The sequence below is a fragment of the Tenrec ecaudatus genome, chromosome 8, assembly GCF_050624435.1.
Source record: "Tenrec ecaudatus isolate mTenEca1 chromosome 8, mTenEca1.hap1, whole genome shotgun sequence".
Classification (NCBI taxonomy): Eukaryota; Metazoa; Chordata; class Mammalia; order Afrosoricida; family Tenrecidae; genus Tenrec; species Tenrec ecaudatus.
Window position 1 is genome coordinate 86,277,896 of NC_134537.1, and position 13,717 is coordinate 86,291,612.

Below are 13,717 nucleotides of genomic sequence, written 5' to 3' on the forward strand. Positions count from 1 at the left end.
TTGGATATCCCCTTACAGAAGGTTCATAGGAAGGGATGAGTCACCCAGGGTACAGTAATAGCATTAATGAAACACACAACATTCTTCTAGCTTTTAATGCTTCCTCCCCACCACTATCATGACCCCAGTTCAACCTGACAAATCCAGCTAGACCAGAGCATACACACTGGTACAGAGAAGAGCTCTCGACACATAGAATCCAGGACAGACAAACCCCTCAGGAACAAGAATGGGAGTAGCTATACCACGAGGGTAGGAGGAAGGTGAGGGTAGGAGGAAGGCGGGGGCAGGAGGGGGAACCAATCGCAATAATCGATGTATCCCCTGCCTGGAGACCAACAACAGAAACGTGGGTGCACAGAGACAGTGAACAGTGTAAGATAGGAAAATAATAATAATCTATAATTTATCAAAGGGTCCCAGGGTGGGGCTGTGGGGGAGAGAGGGATGATGTTACAAAAGAGGAGCTGATACCAAGACCTCAAGTAGAAAGAAAATGTTTTGAAAATGATGGCAACATATGTACTAATGTGCTTGATACAACTGAGCCTACGGATTTTTATAAGAGCTGTAAGAGCTCCCAATAAAATGATTTATAAAAAACAAGAAAACGCTAGATCCCAAAGGGGGCGCTAGGAAGAAGGGACAAGAAGGGCCTACTTGGAAACTTTCCCAAAGGTTGTGCTCAAAGGATCCAGTGACGGTCATTTGCAGGGTGCATTTGTTGAGTGTAAACCTCAAGACACCTAAGTGGAGTCTCATTCTCCTCTCCAGTCCACACAGGCTACAATTCCTATCTCAAAGACCAGCAGGGTTTCCTGTGACACACAGGCTCCAGAGGCGCATCCAGACTGAAAAGCAGTCTGGGAAGACAGACCCGGCCATCTGCTCGAGAAAGTTAGCCAGTGAAAACCTTATGGATCACAACAGAATATTGTCGATCTACTTGCTCTGACATGCCATCAAGCACAACTCAAAAACCCACTGCCATCAAGTCAATTCGACTTAGAACACCAGCCTGAGGTCAGAGAGGTGGGTTTCTGAGACTGGAAATCTTTACTGGAGTAGAAAGCCTCATCATTAGCCCAGAGCAGCCGGTGGTTATCAAACTGCTGACCTTGTGGGTCACAGCCCCACACAAAACCCACACCAGGCATCCGTTGACATGTCATCCCAACCAAAACCAAACTCACTGCCATCGAGTCAATTTTGACTCGCAATGCTCCTACAGGGACGCATCTGGTCAAAGAGCAGACCAGTAAGACAAGACTACTGACACAACCACAGCACAACGCATTCCAACATGCCAGCGATCTTACACATGACACAGCACCAGGCAACAGTTATATCTGTTGTGCACACAGGGCCTCCACAAGACCAACTTGACTCAAGGGGATATATCTGTATCTAGCAAAAGGGGAGTATTTTAATATTCTTTCCAGAATCATGGATATTCTTTCCCGAATGCTACTCCGAAAGTCAACAAAGATTTTTAAAGGTCAACTGCAACATAAAACATGAAAGCACATCTATAAACTTTTTATATTTTGTTCAATTCATTGATCTATTCTTCAATTTTCCGTTACCTCATACTCATATAAGATGGCTTCAAAAGTTCTTGGTTCTATACCATTTGAAAAAAATTTTAATACATCATTTTATTGGGGACTCTTATAAGAGTCCATACATCCACTGTACATCCATTTGTACATATGCTGAACCTTCATCATTGAACCATCATCTTTTAACTCCATCTTCCCACCAACTTCTGAAGCCGCTTCACATAGGTTTTTGTAACATCATGCATTGATCATCTGGAAAACAGTGGCTTTCTGAGTGATGCAGCGCTTCTACGTATTGAGACATGTTACTACCCACTATCAAAATACCACTACCCAAACCACTGGATTTCCAGCCACCTCGTGTGCATGTGCAATGCAAGCTGAAGAAGGAAGACCGCAGAAGAATCAACGCATTGCATCTGGTGCTGGAGAAGAATGCTGCAAGTACTGAGTACTGTCAAGTGAACAGACAACTCAGTCTTAGGAGAAATACAGCCAGGATACGCCTTAGAAACCAGCATGGTGAGACTTCACCTCAAATACTTCAGACATTGGTCAGGAGAGACCAGTCCCTGGGGAGGACGTCAGGCTTGGGCAGTGAAACAGAGGAAGGCCACCAAGGGGAAGGGTGGACACAGTGGCTGCGACAAAGGGATCAAAAACCACAACTGTGAGGCTGGCACAGGACCGCGCAGTGCTTCGTTCTGTTGCACACAGGGTCAATGAGTCAGAACCAATTTGAGGGCAACCAAGGATACCTGATATCATCTAATTTGCGATGGTTTACTTTGTGGTAATGTAGGGTGTGTCCTAAGCCTCATCACCTCTGCCACACAGCGAGCAGATTAGACACCGAAGAAAGCAGAAAGAAGCGGAGAAATGCCAGTGAAGACTGCAAAGCCATCGAGGAACACGGGCTACAGATGTTGAGGCAAGGTTCTTAGCTTCTCCCAGACCAACAGAGAGCCTGACCCTAAAGTCAGTACCTTGAATTCAGACTTCTAGCCTCTTCACTTGTGAGAAAATACCTTTACATCTTTTTAAGTCACCTACTTATGGTATTTCTGTTAGAGTAGCTAAGAAACTAAGACATCTCCTTTCTAAAATCCTAACTATCTTGAGAGTACACCTCTCATTAGTAAGAACTCCCCCTCTAAGTAACAGGTTTACCTGGCTTGTTTTGGTGAAAACATCCTGTCAAGTTTCGGAATCGCCAGGATTCACCTAGTAAAACATTAATAAACAGAAAAAGAAAAAAAGGAGAAACTAGCCCAGCCAGCAGCTCCAACTACCCCACTCCACACGGCACTTGGCTGGGCCCTCTGCAGTGCCATACGCACTTCCTACGCACGGCTCATCACGGGTTGAGGCTTAATAAAATGTGTAACCGTCGTTGCTCTATCGAGGGGGTTCTTAGGTTTTATTACCATTATTTTCTTGTGAACACACACCAAACTTCACTGCCACGGAGTCAATTCTGACTCGGCGACTCCACAGGCAGAGAACAACAAAGAGGACAGCTTGGTGCCACTGCTTGGGTTCATGCCAGGGGGCCCAGAGGTCTTTCTACTTTGGGCACCAGGAGTACAAAGAGCAACTCAGTGAAAAGGGGCAAACAGCATCCTTGTGTTGTTACCAAAGTACCTTTGACCTCACGGGCCTGCTAAAACGCACTCAGGGACTCCCACGAGTCATCAGACCAACTGGATGACCACAGCACCATTACACAGCTTTACAAACAGATAGCATCTATATGGAAAAATAAAGGCCAATGTAAAAAAAAAAATAAAAAAACCTAAAGCATTTGTCCATCAAGAAGGGTAAGCTGGGAACTTTTTCAGTAAAGCCTCATATTACTTACTATTTGACTTTTTAATGACATGCACTATTTTGAAAAAATATTTATGTTCTATGAGCAAACAAGCAGTTCACTCCTTCCCAGACGTCTGACCCCCATCCAGTTTGTCCTGGGGGAACCCTTGACCTTGCATCCAAACTCAATGTTGTCATCAAAACAGGCATCATGTCTATCATAAGATAGGCAGCACAAACAATCCCTAGAAGAAAACAGTGGGACCAACGGTTCTGGGGGGATAGGGGATAGGGGAGAGGGGAGCCAACAAACCCAGGGACAAGGGAACAACAAGTGATCTAAAATCAACAGCAAGGAGGGCTTAGAATTCCTGGTGGGGTTTGATCAAGTGCAATGTAGCCAAAAGGAATTACTGAGAAATGAAAGAATGTCAAACATAATAGGACAGGAGGAAAGTAAAAGAAAATAAGGAAACAACTAGGAGGCAAAGACATTTACAGAGGTATAAAAACAGGCATGTACATATGTAAACATATGTATACATAATGGGAGGGATATAGGTCTATGTACATGTATTTATATGTTAAGTATTAAGGTAGTAGATGGACACTGGGCCTCTGCTAAAGACCTCCCTCAACATAAGAACATTTTGTTCTAACAACCTGGCTTTCTGTGATGCTCATCTTCCTGACACGATCACTGAAGAAAAAATGTGTGCATAAGCAAATGTGGTGAAGAAAGCTGATGGTGCCCGGCTATTACAAGATATAGCGTCTTGGCTTTATAAGATATAGCGTAAAGGCTTGTAATTAAACAAGCAGTCATCTAGCAGGGAAGCACCCCAGCCTGTATGATCACGAGAAGTCTACAGGATGAGGTATCAGAAGACCCAAAACAAGCAATCATTGAAGTGAACGAGGAAGGCTGAAGTGGAGACCCAACGCCATCTGTAGACAATGGACATCCCCTCACAGAAGAGTCACAGGGAAGGGAGGAGTCAGCCAGAGTGCAGTACAGCTCCAACGAAACACAACATTCCTCTAGTTCTTTAATTCTCCTCAGCCCCACCCCATCCCCATTATCATGCCCCCTCTCATGACCCCAGTTCAACCTTACAGATCCAGCTGGACCAGGGCATACACACTGGCACAGAGAAGCGCTCTCGACACACAGAATCCAGGACAGACAAACCCCTCAGGAACAGTAAAGAGAGTAGCAATACCATAACAGGGGCTTGCAAGGTGCAGGGAGAAAGGGAATTATAACACCTCCGCCCCCCGCTCAGGTGAACAATAGAAAAGTGGGTGAAGGGAAACAGAGGATGATTTAAGATATGACAATAATAATTTATAATTTATCAAGGGATCATGAGAGTGGGGGGGGGGAGGAAAGAGGAGCTCATACCAAGGACTCAAGTAGAAAAAAATGGTTTTGAAGATGATGTCAACGTATGTACAAATGTGTTTGATACAACTGATGTATAGATTGTTATAAGAGCTGTAAGAGCCCCCAATAAAATGATTTTTTAAAATTAGACATTTAGAGATAAAAGATGAGGTTTTCTACTACCATAAAGAGTTACAGCCCTAGAATTCCACAGTGGGCAGTTGTACTCTGCCCAACAGGGTTGCTATAGGTCGACATTGACTCTGTGTCAGCAAGTTTAGTGAGTTTTGGAGAGATAAAATAATAACAGTCAAGAGTTAGAAAATATTAAAAGAGGAGCTGATTCCAAGGGCTCAAGTAGAAAGACGATGTTTTGGTAATGTTGATGGCAACATATGTACAAGTGTGCTTAATACTATTGAAAGATGGATTTCTATAAGATTTGTAAGAGCTCCCCCAATAAAATGATTATAGAAAGAGAATATACTGTCTCTCCTCATGATAAAATACAGACCTCAACACGCTCAAAATTTTGCCAAGTAAGATTAAAAATTCCTTTAGAAAGCCTTATCTACCCGGGATTTATTAACTTTGTTACATCCAGAATTGACGTCCACCTCTCTGCCTCTTGCATGGTGTTTGCCAAAACACAGAAAGATCTAAAACATATCTAACGCACAGGGAGGCTGAAAGACTGACTGTACAACAGCTTTATCCTCACTGCACAGCACTTTCCCAGCAAGAGTTCACAACAGAACTCAGAGAAAAACCATACCTGAAAAGGGGACTTCTTTGCCAAAGGAGATTTCTCAGCATTCTTCATATTCCGCTGCTGAGCAATGAAACAAATCAAGTGGTTTGTTTCAGGAGAGCCCCGGGCACCGATTGTGGAACGCCGTCTAGTTTTTTTCAGATAGGCTGATGGCTTTCCTGTAATGAAAACTCTCTTAAATTACAGCAATCATCATTCATCATGTCCTGATTACCCATAATGTACCAACCTGAGAGAGAAAACGTGATTAAAACACAACACAGATATGTAAGTATGGAACGCCTAGCAAATTGTTCTTACATTAGCCAGTGAACATGAAATTTTGTTTTGCCAAATGACTTACTCTATCCCAGATACATGGAGAGCACGCCTTAAACAGTAAACAGATACATGAACACATTTAAATTTATTTTAAAATATTTTGTCCCATTGCTCCTGCAGCAGAGGTAGGCAACAGCTTCTTTTGATTAAAAAATTTTCTTTTTATGAATCAATCTTATCCTTAAGGAAGGGGGCAGTGGTGGTTTTAGTGGCAGACGATTTGCCTTTCCTGAGGTAGATCTGAGTTTGATTCCTGGAAAATGGGCCTGGTGCGCAGCCACCCACTCGTCAACAGTGGAGGTCTGCATGCTGCTATGAAGCTGAACAGATTTCAGCAGCTTCCAGGCTGGCCCACACTAACAGGCTAGGAAGAAATACCAGTCAGTGAATACCCTATGGAGCACAATTGATCTGCATCAATCAAGATGACCCTGGCCTGGGCAGTAATTTCATTTGTCATGGGATAGCTAGGAGTTGGGGTGATCTGACAGTAAAAACTAATAAAATCCCCAGGAGCCCTACTGGCACAATGGTTATGCATTGGACTATTAACTGTGAGGTCAGCAGTTCAAAACCACCAGCTGCTCCAAGGGAAGAAGATGGGGTTTTCATATCCCGTAAAGAGACGCACAGGGGTCTCAGAAGCCCATTGGTCACTATGAGTCAGAATCGACTTGATAGCAGAGTTTTTGGTTTTAACCAAATCCCCAAAGACTGAACTCCACCTAAGCACATGTACTATTACAAATTCTTAATGTCAAGACAATTTGTTTCTCCTATTGATTTACTGTGTAACGACTTGTCCAAAATCCTAATTGATAAGAATTGGGATCCACTCCAGGTTACTCCCAGTCAGTGACAGGCCCAAGTCAGCAGCTTCCAGGAAGGACTGTAACCGTAGAGGTGTGGCCAGCCTCCAGATCCACATCACTTTAGAGTAAAAAAACAAATGTAAGAGTGAAAGTTGTTGTGGGTAGTCCTAAAGAAACTTAGCTCGAGCCTGGGGCTGGTCGCGTGACCTGAACCCAGAGCGAGGGTACTGAGCACAGCTGTTCTCAGACTCGGCTGTCCTATATTGTGCTTTTTCCCTTTACAGATTGCCCCCTAATCCACTTAAGACAGGGCCCCTGTCCCCTCCTAAAAATGTCTCTGATCTTTGTTTCTAACCTCATTAGATGTGAAATTTGAAGAAGCCAGCAAATAGAGCAATGTTGAAAACCACTGTTTTCCAAACACTTCTAGGTCATGTTCTCTCGGGACACACTCACATGGGCACATGCATGGCTGTTTATCATCAGTAAAGAAAGAAAAGCAGTGTCTTACAGAAACCAGCTGTTTTAGTTATAGGAGAAAACACTGTACATCCCCATGACATTAGTTGACAGGTCTAATGAATTCTCCAAAATGACTTCCAGGAAGATGAAGCATGGCTGACATAGGATATTATAATAAATAACAAACCCATCTGAGTAGATGGTAGCCTTTGGTAGCTTTTAAGCCTTGTGGTAAAAAAATCTGACTTAGATTTTCAAGAGAGCTCTATCAAGAAACAGAATTTTAAAAATCTGCCACCTGCCTCACAAGGAATACACCCTATCCTTTTTATAAGAACTCTGCCCGTGTGCTTGATCTTTTTAGCAATTTCAAGAGTTCTTTATGCTTGTTAGAAATCAGTTTTTGTTCATAGTATATAACATAGCATAAAAATATTTTTCCTTAATCAGCAAAACGCTGGCTTCTGTGAGAAAGAGGTCAAACCAAGCTCCATATTCACACTTCTATTTCTGATACCAGTCACTCTTCTTCTCTTCTGGATGGGACAATTTGTTGCAATGGCCAGAGAACTCACAACTCATATTCACAATTATGTGGTTTACTGGCCAGAACAGTGCAATATCAAAATCTCATTGAGCATAACAGCAGCTACTTGGGATCAGCATCAGGAAAAATACAGACAAGATCAGAAAGGGTCCCCCCAAAGGTTGGTGATTCAAACCTACCAGTCCCTCCTGCTCTCTATTGATTTACATACAGCCTTGGAAGCCCTATGAATCTACACGCAGAGAACCGAACAAGGAAGTCAGATCACTCTGCAACACCGCTGGACGGGGAGCAGTTAAGGGACTTCTCTGCAGTGTGATCCTGAGTGTGGCTCGGGGTTACCGCTTCTGACAGTTAACATTTACCCCAAGTCACACTCGGGATTACCTACAAGCAGGTTAAGAAAGCAGAAAACTTCCTCCAAACAATAATCACAGGCATGTAGTTTGTTGATAGGTGCCATGGAGTTGGTTCCCTACACACAACAGAAGTAAACACTGCCTGGCCCCACACCGCTTACAATAACTGCGATGCTGGCATCCATTCCTGCAGCACCATGTCAGTCCGCCATGCTTCTCTACGTTACTGAACATGATGCCCCTTTCCAGGGACTGAGCTTTCCTGATAGCATGTCCAAAGTACGTAAGACCAATTCTATAACTGCATCTGTGATCATCGGTTTTTAATAATTATAACATGATTCCTCATACACTCGAACTCATGAGAACGTCAACAAATCTTTACTATAGACTCAAATACTCTAAGGAGCATCCTGGCTGTACTTTTTCTAAGACAGACTTGTTTGTTCTTTTGGCAGTCCACGGTACTTTCAATATTCTCTGCCAGTAGTTATTCTTCAGTCTTCCTTATACAAATACAATGTCCAATTTTCACATGCAAATGAGGTGACTGAAAATACTATGGCTTGAATCAGGCACACCTTAGTCTTCAAAATAGCATCCTACCTTCTAAACTCTATAGTCTTCCATAGCTTCAATACACTCCTACTTTGATGTGCACTGATTGTGGATCCAAGCACAATGTGGATCCAACTCCAATCTTTTGTTTATCATAACTATTGGTCCAGTTGTGAGGAAATCTGTTCTCTTTACATTAAGTTATAATCTATATTGATGGCTGCAATCCTTCATTTTCATCAGCAAGTGCTTCAAGATCGCCTTACTTTAAGCAGCAAGGTTGTCAGATCTGTATATTCTAGGTTGTTATTAGCCTTTCTCCAATCCTGATGCGACATCCTACTTCATCCATGCTATTGCTCAGCATACAGAATGAATAAGTACGGTGAGAGTCTACAACTCCAATCAACTCCTTTCTTGATTTTAAGCCATATAGTATTTCATGCAGTCCATTTCCCACAACTGACTCTTGATTCTCGCACAGGTTCTGCATGAGCACAATGAAGTGTTGTGGAATTCCCATTTTTCTCAAGGCTATCCAGTTTGTAATGATCTAGAGTCCAGTACTTTTGTGTAGTCAATAAAACACAGGTATCTTTCTGATATTCTCTGCTTTTAGCCAAGATCCAAGAAATGATATCTTTAGTTCTACATCCTCTTTTCAGTCTTGTGGTAGTGATATAATCTACTGTCAACTTGAGGAAGGGGTAGAGTCTAGCCTTCCAATCAGATCACAGCTTGATGACCTCATCTGGAGGAACAAGGGAGATAAAATAGCTCACTGGAGGCCAGATACACACACTTCTCTGCTGGACATTTCTGTTGACAAGCCACTTGCAGCTAAGCTCATGGAGCCAGAGCCCTGAAACTGGAGGAGCCATATGGAGACCCACGCCAGTACTGAGATGCTTCTACCACTACTGGATCCACAAGACTTTCTACCCACTGGCCTGTGGCCTTCCTGCATTCAGTGTCACTACGTGCGTTGCAGGAGTCTGAACAGGATTTTATAGATTGGTATCGGACTATGGATTAATATTGGACTTGATCTGGACTAGACAGGGATATCTTCTCAATAGACAATTTTCTTTTATATAAGGCTCTTTCTTATACACGAGTGTCTCTGGATTTGTCTAGTCATGTCTGATATAAATTTCTGGCAGCAACTTGTCAAAGTACTCCTGAAACCCCTGTTGAATGATCTTCAGCAAACTTTACTTGCATGTGTATCAATGCTATAGTTCTATGATTTGTAGATTCTGTTGGGTCACGGCAGTAGCAAGAATGTACAATTTATCCTATAAGGGATAATAGCTAAAAGGGCCATATTAATACATTTCAAGAGGCCTCTATACCACCAGCTCTCAATCGCAACATACTTTCTCTGCAGGTGGACCCAGTTAACACTCAGTACTGCTCCACTCAGTCAGCTCAGACAGTGCAGCAGTTAGCTAAGTTGCAACAGGTTTTCTTCTTTCTTTTTAAACTGTAATTCCCAAGGACATCAATTCTGATTCACAGGGCTTCTAAGGCTGTAAATCAATAGAGAGGAGGAACTGGTAGGTTTGAATCCCAACCTTGGGGTTAGCGGTATAGCACTTACCAGTCAGCACCACCACGGCTCCTTTTAAACTGTAACTGCAAGAATTTTAAGCATAGGTTTTCCATGTTAAGGCCATGCTTCCCCTCCCTCCCAGTTCTTGTCAACAATGTAGTCCTGCAAATGACACAGGCCTTTTTACATTCCAGTCCTCATCTGTTACAAGGCACAGCCTTTCTTACCAGATGGCTTTGAACTTATCCTCAGTTACCCAAGAGCTGTCAAAAACTCAGGTCTTGCACAAATGTAATATTCTCTGCAACCAGAGCTCAGCTCCTACTCAGGCAAAAAAAAAAAAAAGTAGCAAGCTGAGGTAGAGTACAACTTGGGAGATCTCCCTAATTGGCTTATTCCTAAAAGCCAAGGCTAAAGACACATGAAGAAACTCAAAGTACCACACTTAAGATACCTACCATAAGCCCAGTACCCTGAATTCTGGCCATACGCCTAAGCACACAGCAGCTAGCTTTTTCTTCTTGACAAGAGAACAGCTTGGCTATGTCTCAGGCATTTCCTAGCCTAGTACACCTTGACTTTAAAGACCCCCATTAGCCTCCACTTTACAATTCTGTTCCATTAATTTCTTTCTTCCCCATCAAAATCAGACTTCACAGGTGAATTTTCACTCCTTGAAAGAGTTCTGTCCAAGTCAGTTTTCTGTTTGAAAGCAAAGACCAATCACTCCATGTTAAGATTGTCTCCTTAAAAAAAAAAGAAAAAGATGGAGCAGATGCTAAAAGGATCCAGTGCAACTCAAACCAAGCTCCTTGTCATTGAGTCGATTCCCATTCCTAGTGGTCCTAAAGGACAAAGCAGAACTTCCCTTTTGGGCTTCCAACACTGTAAATCTGTAGAGAAGCTGACAGCCTTTTATTTCTCTAGTGGATAGGGGGTGGGTTTGAACAGCTAGGGGTGCACTATGCCGCTGGCAGGGTTCAAACCACTGACGTTTGGGTTTGCAGTTGAGTACTGTACAGTTGCACCATTAAAACACCCTACAAAAACCTTAAGCCAGCCAACTCCCACTTGAGTCAAGTTAGCTCAAAGCTACCCTAGAGGACAGAACAGAAGTGCCATATAGGATATGTGAGGCTTGTAACACTCTACAGAAGCAGACGTCCTCATCTCTTTCAGTGGAGAAGCTGATGGGGCCCAACAACTCACCTTTCAGTAAGCAGTCCACAACTTCCTTGTTATGTTTCCCTAATTGTCATCAACTTTCCAGTACACTTGCTATTCCACAACATAAAACCATTTGAAACCGGATGCTCCACTAAAATGAGGCTATCTGTTCACTTAAAGTTAGTCCCGGAAACCCACAAGGGCAGTTCTACCCTGTCTTATGGGATTGCTATGAGTCAGAATCGACTGGATGGCAGAGTGAGAACCAAAAAATGTTTTGCAGTTTGAATGATCCACCCCCCTTTATATACATATCTCAGTTCTTTCTGGGCTGGGTATGCCGCACCACTCTAACAGGTACATTACACTGGTTGGCTGTGCTGGTGTCCTGCTGAGTTTGGCAGGTGCACAAAGGACACCTGGAACAAGCAATCTGGCTATATGTTACATACAAAAAATAGGAAAAGCTAGAGGGTAGATGAGTAAAACTGAATTATGTTAAGGTTGTTTTCAAATGTTAAAAGCGTGTCTTACCTGAAGAGTTTTTAACAAAGCTTTCCGGTGTAATTCCCAATTGCTCTACGGTTACAGTAGAAAAGTTTAGGGGTGATTTAAATACAGGTGTCTTACAACGATTCGGAGTGGCTTCGGTGGCAGGTTTCTGAGGAGTTACAAGCATCCCATTTGTCAAGATGGAAGAGGCATTTCCTGAAATGGGCAGACCATAATCATATATTGTTGGAGCTTATCATCATTAATCAAGCACAATCTCCAAACCTTCATTTTCAAAAGAAATGTCATTACATACCAGAGCTGTGGATAGCAGATTCCTTATCCTTGGTTTCTAGGGGCGCTGTGGCTTTGGAATGGGAATCCATCTTAAGGAAAAGGAGAAAACAGAAACAACCACATCTCAAAGGTTATTGTGAGTATGTTAAGAACCTCATTCAGGACTAAATTCTAATGCAATCTAAAAGCTAGAGGAGAGAGATGCCAGGAGGGTCCTTTTGCAGAGCACAGGAAGGAAACGGGATTAACTGCTGTTCAGGAGGAAATCCAGACCACCCCAGACGGTCGCGGCCCATCGGCTGTTCACGCCCCGCCTAGGGAACACCTTGATCATCTGGACAACCTGTTTAAAGTGCAGCTTTATGGAGTCTCACAATTCCGACTTGGTGGCTCGAGATCGGCCCAAGATTCTGCAGTTTTAAAAGTCCCAGGTGATCCAGATTGGGTTGTCTGACGACCCCGGCCTCCCAAGAGCAGGACACACCTGGCAATACCCGCCAGCCAGCACGGGACACTTGTCCTACCCCTCACTCCTGCAACTCTGCTTTCCGAACTCCGTTTACTTGGACATCTCGGCTAGGGACCGCAAAACCGGGGTGAGGACGCTACACGACGTCCACTCCTACCTCTGCAGGGTTCAGGGTTCCGGAAGTTTCGGCGTGAGGAATCAACCGTAGGTCGCTAAACCGGCCGCTATAGGCTCGCGAACGGGTGCTCCGCCGCGCTTCCCTCGGGTCCCTGTCCACCCCAGAGCCGCCGGCCGCCCTGCACCCCGAGCGCGCGGGCCCGCGTCGCCCCGGCTCAGCGGCGCCCAGCTGCACGCTCCCCGCCGCTGGATTCAAATGGCCGGCCCCGCCTCCTGCGCGTCAGAGCGTACCGCTCGCAAACCTCAGCGTCCGCCGCCACCCGCACGTGTGCGCTCGCGCCCCGAACCCTCCCAGGCCGCCACCGGGCATTCCGGGAAGAGGACTGGCTGCCTGGGCTGAGAGAGGGGCCACCCCTCGCTGCAGGGGACACGTTAACCAGAAAATAAAAATCTACCTTCTGACCGGTTTAGGGAACTACTTTCCGTCTAAGTCTAGCGGAATAACCCCTCAGTTGATTTTAGAGTTCCGCCTTCCACCAATCGGTCGGATGCTGCAAACTTCGAAAAGAACCATTGGACCAATCATGACAGAACGGCCGGCCGACTCTTAGCCAATCAGGCAGTCCCTAGCTGCAGCCGTTTCCCCCGAGGTGGGTTGGGTGACTGTGAAGGGTTAGAACGAGAAGGCGCTGCCTTGTGGAGGTCACTCCTAGGGCTCCTCCTCTTCCCTTAAACCCCGCCCCCATATGCAGATGAGCTCCTCTGGTGTGGCCTAGTATTAGCTTTGCGCCTGCCCAGTAATGCTTCAAGTCGCCGTTCGACTCTAGGTTCTGCTCTAATTGGCTGATAACCCTTCCTGTCTACAACCTCCCTTCTCTCCCCCCACCCCGTCTGAGCCCACCCAGTGCCGGGCGGTGATTGGCTAAGTGCTGGTCATCCCTGCCCGCTGATTGGAGAAAATTAGAGTCAGTCTATATCGTGGGGGAAGGGCCCTAGGCAGGCTGAGGAGCTTAGGGGCGGGGTGGGAA

General features: G+C 44.6%; 1 protein-coding gene across 3 annotated transcripts in view; it reads right to left on the reverse strand.

Moving 5' to 3' along the window:
* Positions 1-13,262, reverse strand: part of CDCA2 (cell division cycle associated 2) — a 47,670-nt gene extending 34,408 nt beyond the window's left edge. For 2 of the 3 annotated variants that reach the window (XM_075556488.1, XM_075556491.1), the window contains exons 1-4: positions 12,730-12,927; positions 12,123-12,192; positions 11,849-12,022; positions 5,537-5,691 (exon numbers count right to left, since the gene is read on the reverse strand). In XM_075556488.1, the coding sequence (XP_075412603.1) occupies positions 5,537-5,691; positions 11,849-12,022; positions 12,123-12,192 (399 nt within the window). In that variant the 5' untranslated portion in view covers positions 12,730-12,927. Of the gene's footprint in view, positions 1-5,536; positions 5,692-11,848; positions 12,023-12,122; positions 12,193-12,729; positions 12,928-13,144 lie in introns of those variants that run through there. The other variant, XM_075556490.1, reaches the window with a different exon arrangement.
* Positions 13,263-13,717: the final 455 nt, after the last annotated feature.